This window comes from Anastrepha obliqua, chromosome 1, assembly GCF_027943255.1.
Source record: "Anastrepha obliqua isolate idAnaObli1 chromosome 1, idAnaObli1_1.0, whole genome shotgun sequence".
NCBI lineage: Eukaryota > Metazoa > Arthropoda > Insecta > Diptera > Tephritidae > Anastrepha > Anastrepha obliqua.
Window position 1 is genome coordinate 86,856,828 of NC_072892.1, and position 7,820 is coordinate 86,864,647.

At 29.1% G+C, this 7,820-nt stretch overlaps 1 protein-coding gene across 1 annotated transcript; it reads right to left on the minus strand.

The window, feature by feature from the left end:
* Window positions 1-6,739: 6,739 nt before the first annotated feature.
* On the minus strand, window positions 6,740-7,574 carry LOC129253314 (uncharacterized). The gene is made up of 2 exons (XM_054891622.1): window positions 7,482-7,574; window positions 6,740-7,412 (listed from the first exon to the last, which is right to left on the minus strand). Exons 1-2 carry the CDS (start codon window positions 7,527-7,529, stop codon window positions 6,804-6,806), a joined length of 657 nt encoding a protein of 218 aa, XP_054747597.1. The 5' UTR covers window positions 7,530-7,574; the 3' UTR covers window positions 6,740-6,803.
* Between the last annotated feature and the right edge of the window lie 246 nt (window positions 7,575-7,820).

Here is a 7,820-nt window from a genome sequence, read left to right on the forward strand (position 1 = left end):
GCAAATAAGCTTTACGGGAAATAAGTTTCGTGCTCGAACTCGTGATCTTCCGTCTAATAGCTGATATGCTTTGCAAGCATGCACCATCTATAATGACGTTTTCCCCGACAGTCAGTTCTACGCTATGCGACCTGGATTTATTTATATACGGCCAAGTACTGTCACCTCAGCATCATTCCCGAAATGTATGGGGAATATTTTATGCTATACAACAACAACAACGGCAGATGTCATATGCACACATCAGGGCAACACAAAATATGCTCTTAAAATCTTATTTCTTAATCTTATATGCTCCAAAAATGTGTTTAAAACCTTGATAAGCCTTAAGATATGCTTTAAAAATTTAACAACTACAGCCCAGTAGCATTTATTGACAAGTTTCGATAATTTATTTTTTCTTTTTAATTTTACTAATATTTTTTTTTTTTTTTTTTTTTTTTATAAAAAAAATAGCTAATTCTCCTATAGAAACCAAATAAATCCAAGTTCCAAATTTTGTGCAAATTTAAACAAAAATTAAAAAAAAAATTCATTAAAATATAAAAATTTCAAGTATATAGAGTTGTAGTCCACTGAATTTTGGTATAATAATATATAAGTTTGAGTGGCTCAAAATTAAGTATATTTTAAATTTTTTTTTGGCATTTGGAACATATAAATACATACATATGTATTCCCTTCCTCGCACAGAATAAGTTTTTTATAAATACGCTGGGAATGTGCGCTTTGATATTCATTTTATTTTCAGTGTTAACATATTGTTAATACTGGGGACATTTTTGTTAAAAACTTCATAACGAAATATTCATTAATTGCAGAATATGCTCTATGAAATATAGCTCAAATTTAATATTTTTTGTCACACTTTTCATCAGCTTGTTTTAATTTTAATTTAATTTAATTTTTTTAATTTTATTCCTATTTTCATTTTTATTTTATTTTACTTTTATTTTCTCGCTTCTGGTGAAGTTTCATATATTGTATTTAATTTTTTTTAATTTATTTAATTTTTTATTTTTCATTTTATTTTCATTTTTATTTTAATTCATATTTTTATTTTATTCTATTTTATTATTATGTATTTATTTTATTTTATTTATTTTAATTTAATTCAAAATTAAACTTAAAATTTGAATAATTATCAAAATATGAAACATAAAATCTAATTTATGAAATAAAAAATATATATAAAACTTAAAAGTAAAAAAAAGAATAAAATAAAAATAATATGCAATTTTAATTTTAATTTTAAATTACATTTATATTTATATTTATATTTATATTTATATTTATATTTATATTTATATTTATATTTATATTTATATTTATATTTATATTTATATTTATATTTATATTTATATTTATATTTATATTTATATTTATATTTATATTTATATTTATATTTATATTTATATTTATATTTATATTTATATTTATATTTATATTTATATTTATATTTATATTTATATTTATATTTATATTTATATTTATATTTATATTTATATTTAATTATATTTATATTTATATTTATATTTATATTTATATTTATATTTATATTTATATTTATATTTATATTTATATTTATATTTATATTTATATTTATATTTATATTTATATTTATATTTATATTTATATTTATATTTATATTTATATTTATATTTATATTTATATTTATATTTAATTTAATTTATTTTTTTTTTATTTTATTTTACACTGGAAAATATTTGGTGTCGCCTTGGTATATACATAGATACATATTATATGTATGCATTATTTGTGTGTTTGTAATAAAGAAATTACTGTTGCACCAAAATATGTCGCGCTTTTCACTAGTATTGTTTTTCATATAAATATGCGTACACACTTATATACATATGTATATGCTATTACGGCTAAAAGTGCCTATATGTGATTTATTTTTATGCAACCAAGCACTTTGCGCTCACTGAAATGAGCATGCATTTACTGCACTAGTAAATATTTAACTATGTCTTTACATTTGTTATTGTTGTTTTTCTTACTCACTTCATTCAAAGCCATTATTATTGTTCTCATCACAGGATAATGGGAAAGTTTCTTTTAATGAGCGTAAATGCACTTAAGTTTATAAATACAGTAAGTAGTGTACATACATGCCCACAAACCTACATGCCAGCGTACAAACATACATAAATACTTGTACGTGCATTTGTGTGCAGGTGTTGGCGCATCGAAGCTCTTGCATGCCTGCAAACTAAAAGAACAAACCGGTATAAAGATTATGCTGATATATTATACTGTACTTATTAACATTTTTAATGGATATTATGCATATGTGTTAGTCTGTGCTTAATACATACATATATACAGACCTCGTAATAAAAATATGATAGCACTGCATGAATACTGATGATTTTTTATTGACAATTCATCAGCTCGTTATCACCCAGTATAGTTTCGATATTCTTAGCGCTGCTCTCTCACATTTTTGAAGAAAGCGGAGAAAACAGAAACAAAGTGCATTGAGTTTGTTTGCAATTTACATTTTTTAATACTCGCATGAACGAGATAATTCATTAGTTTTTTCTAATGTCAAGTATGAAATGATAAATTAATTGGCAAACAAATAAAAGAAAAAATACCACAAGATTCGCAAATTCAAACTCTTAGAAAGAGCAAAAAGTCAGAAAATGAAGTGATAGGGGTGGAACTAAGAATGATAGGAACAAGATTGCGCCCATTAGAGAGTGCGTTTAGTTGCGCAGTGTTGCCAACCCTTCGCTCTTTGTAATAAATTCAGTGCTTTTTTTATCCAAAATGCGAAAATTTTTGAGTTTGGTCTTTGTATTTTTTCTAATTTGAAGCTACCAAAACTGTAAAAAAAATTGTATAATTAAAAAAGGCTAAAAAAGGCCACTTTTGCTTTTAAAGCTAATGCAGAGAATATTTCAGTGCAATTGAAAATTTCTCGATTCTTATACAATTTGATATTATGAAAGAGAAAATATAATTTTTTGCTCCTTCTGAGGTTATGCAAAAACATTGGATCTTCTTCTCTCAACTCTTCTTAACATTAACAATCTTTTTATAAATAAAAAAAAACTTTGAATTTACTAAATACGAATTAAAGCAATAGAATGTTAAAAAAATACCAGGTAATACAGGAAAAACCATAACGACCTTTCTTGTTACATAACCTCAAATATAGCAAAAAAGTGTTTTACGGCCTATTTTTAAAGAAATTCTCTTAAGATAAGTTTTAAATACAAAGACAGATTTTTAAAACTCTGTTTTTTCAAAACGCATTCAAACGCACACAGTAAAGACGATTTGTCACGTATACAAAGTTCTTTTAATAATTGAATAAAAATTTGGTATTTTTTTCTTTAAGTGCGCATTTTAGATCTTTTTTATCTCAAAAACTAGACAACACTTCAGTTGTGAGAGAGAGATTTGAATGCTTGAAGGAGAAAAAAATCAACATTGAACAAAAAGCGAAAAAATGTCACGCACAAATAAAGCAGGCCACAGACGGTAAATAATCGGTTTAAACTCGGTGAGTCACACGCATGTGGATTTGTTGACAATTTTAGTTTCACGTTGTTCCTTGCTGAGTGAACATGGAACGCGGAAAAAAATGATTTCCATGTATTTATACTATTTATTTGTGCGTGAAAAGATGGGAGGAGAGGAAGAGGAAGAAAAGTCGTTCAAGTTGGACGCAGGATTTTTAAACCAGATATGAGTATTCTCGTATAACTTCTTTTTTCTTAAATCGTCAATAGATCCACACGTGTGTGGCGAAATGAGTTTCAACCAATTGTTCGATTTGTTTCCCTTTTGTGACCTGCTTAACACACGAAAGCCAGCACCAACAATAATCGCAATGGCCGATAATGTGACCAGATTATAAAAAAGGAAAGGGAAACAGAACTGAGTGAATTATTTGTTTATTTATGTCAGTAAGAAAAAACTAAAACTCCTAGCCTAGAGAGCAAAAAATTAATTTGCATAAATTTAATTCATGAGATTTCCTCAAAAAATACGTATGCAGTATTTTATAAAGTTATTAGGTACAATGAAACTGGGAAGAAAAACGTATGAAAAAATTTGTGAACTTATTTAATTGGTATGTAAGCGGATTTGACAGCTTGTGTAAACATCTTTAAGTTCTTACGTAATTTAAGTTAAGTTTACATCTACAATAATTATACTTACGTCTTTCTTAAGGTAAAAATGAGCTCTCAGTCATTACCTTATGTTTACTGCCTTATGTTCACCGGTTCAGTTATCATTCATGCCGAAGTCCGCAATGAACGGCCATGCAGCCCTCCTCAGTGAAATCATTACTGAAGTTAGACTATTTATTTACTTACATAAACTCATGTTTTTATGCAGTTTTCTTTTCTAAAATAGAATATTTATAAAGTATGTAAAGGTATATTTTTTGCGTTTACTTTTGTAAATAAATTTTTGAACATAATTTAATTTTTATTTAATTCTTAATAATTTCTAACGGTGTTTCGAATTTCATGGCGCAAAAAATTGTTATAAGCTTGTTTCTCATTTCAATGTTTTAACAAAAAATATTAACTAAAAATAATATACTAAATTTATATTAAAATAAATTATACAATAATAAATATTAAATATTATTATTAATAAATTTATTAAATATAAATAATTATTTCAAATACTAAATTAGTATTAATTTAAAATATTATTTATTAAGACTAGAGTTACATTAAATGAAAATTGTATTGTAACCTGTCTTTAAAAATGTTAGTTTTATGTTGTATGAACCATTCTATCAATTGTCTACTTAGTCTTGCCATAAATTCTGTGACAAATTTTACAATGCATATGGCGAGAACAAATTCGCAGACAAAATTTCCGTTATTTTTGCTTTTTTCATATGTATGCAAGATTTCGCAGAAATTCCTGTAAGAAAGCAGAAAATCATGTCCAGGAAAATGAATGTATCGACCAGATCCATGTCAAGACTAAGTACAGGTGATTTCGCTCAACTGGTCATCTTTTGACAACGCGCTGACAGAAAATTAGACTCAACAGATGCAAACAGCTCCTTTGGTGGCACGCTGTCAACAGCCATGAAAATACTCTTTTCCCAGATAAGAAAATGTTCACTATTGAAGAAGTTTTTAATAAGCAAAGCGACAAAATGTTGTTCCAAGGGTTCAGCGTGGCCACCTCCAGCCTCCATAACGATTTGGTGGGAAGTGTCTTGTAAAGACGTTACATCTCTTCATTTCTATGAAAAAGGGGTTAGGTTAGTTAGGTTGAAGCGGTTGTCCACTATAGAAAAAGAGTTTAAGACCGGGGCAAAAGTGTACCAGGAGGAGGTTTTAGAAGGCGTGGTGAAGCACTTGAGCAATACTCTCCTCAATAGAGAGTGTTGGATCTTCCAGCTTCCATAAGGCAAAAACCACCCAGCAGTGGCTAAAAACAATATTCTCGGGTTCATAGCCGCAAGATTGACCGTCTGGAAGGCCAGATCTGAATCCATTGGACTACAGTTTGTGGTCAGAATTGGAGAACATGGCATGTCGAAGACCACACCGAAATTTGGAGAGTCTCAAACAATCTTTGTTTCGAGCAGCGTCGTCAATATCGATGGAAACCATGCGCGCTGCAATAGCTGAATGGCCTAATCGTAAAAGCAAATGGAAACCATTCCGAACGAAAAATAATTTTTTTTTTCAATATTTATATGATTAATTAAAATTAACTTCGTTAAAAATTCCACTTTCATTAAAGCATTATAATTTCATATCTATGGTATAAGGTACTTATCTTGTAAAAAACGTGTGGCAGGACTAACTATGTTATTATAATCAACTCGGCCATTTCATCTACCGCAACGAAGAAGAAGAACTTGAAAATTCTATCCAGAATAAATGGAGGAATCCGAGCCTTAAATGAACTGATTCTCAACAATATTAATTGGTCAAAGAATAAATGAATACTTTATATTGTTTCCTTTGGCAGCCTTTTTAGCTTCTAACACATTTAATGCCGAGCGATTTTAGATCAAAAGCTTTACCGCAGCCCAAGCAGGTTTTTATTTAAAAGCGATGTGAAAGTAGTAAACGAGTATATTGATTTCTGAGTTACTTTGATCTGCTTTGTTGTTCATGGTTTTGTACCACAAGGCGCACATTAAATTTTATTCTATTGTAATAAAGTGAACGTTTCAAGTGGCTAAAATGTTGCATTGATTTTTGAGAATTTTCTTTATCCTTTATACTAGTAAATAATTAAATGTGCTAATAGTTTTTAGTGAAACAGTGGACAAAATAAGACTTATTTGAAATGCCTACATTTCGTATCTCTTCCTTTATTCCTCTCCAGTAAATGTATTCAAGTTTGTAGAGACGCTATTGACTAATGCACTTTTAGATCGCGTGAGTTCTACAAAATTAATCACCCTTTCTGAACATTTTTAATTTTTGCAAATGGCATTGTACGTTGTATGTAAACGGACAAGCAGTAGAACGCGTAAAGTTCAAAATAAAGATTTTAATCACTCAAAATATTTTTTTTGATTTAGTAGTTGAGTCTCAGCGACAAAATTGGGTGATAAATTTAGCGCCACCTTACAAGGTTCAATCAACTCTTAGATCTCGTGCGAAAATTTATATTTTCATTTTTTGCGCATGCAAGTTTTATATTACTTTAAGCAGTTTTTCAATATTAGTTAATATCTAAAAATATAAAAACACCGGACATCTTAGCCTTTCATTATAAAAGGACAGACTTTATTTTTGTGATCATAAAATAATCAGAAATGTAATTTTGAATCATTCGAGATTAAACTGATCCAAGAACTTTTCAAACTTCTTAAGTCTCTTCAGATCGTCAGTTTCATCCTTGATTTTATCATACCACTCAACTAATTCGGAATTGTTTGATCTTTCAGCTGGAGTCATCCTATTTACATATTCACCAAATGCCTGCATGAAATTTTTAGTTTCTTCGAAGAGTTTCTCTAAAAACTCATATTCGAATTTGTTGAAATGATTATTTTTTAGAATTTTTTTCACGGTGGTTTCCAGTTTCCAACCATTGGGTATGCCGTCATATTGCTCCGTTACCAATTTCATAGCACGCACGCAGTTTCTTTGATTCATAATGCCCGCCCGCCCTTTTCCCTGATCAAGTTCAGATGCTTCATTTGCTACGCTGGACAGGCGAGTGATATAATTTTGCAACAGTTCATCTTTTTCTGGAATTTCTTTCAACTCCTTCACGATATTCTCCAACGCTTCGATACGCTTATCGATCACCCACTTGAATATAACAGATACTGTCTCACTCACAAATTGTGGCAAGGGGGGGTTGCCTTCTTCGGAAGCTGCGTCATGACTGTCATTGTTGCTATTGGTACTGTGGATAGGGAGAGCTCCAGTCTAGTACATGCGTGAGTGTATAGTTTAAATGCTTCTCCTTATATATACAATATTTTTAAATCTACCTACCTGTACCAATAATAAGACACCAGTAGCGAAAATTAAAACTTGTTTCATTTTTAGTTGACGAATTTGAATTCAAATGCAATAGAATGGCGTGTTGAGAGACGATCAAAAGCTGACTGAATTTCAAATGAAAATGCAGACATTTTATATAATTTTTGAGAGTAAATATATGAAAGTAACGGGTGTTTTTTTAGTCGTATAGAACTTTTGATTCAATAAAATGGAAAATAAACTGGGAAATGGATATTAATTTGCTTACAGTAATTTCGGACTTATGGCAATCTGGACTGCGTCTTATAAAAACTATCCCACCGGTCAAATTTTGTACAGCGTTTTTATCAA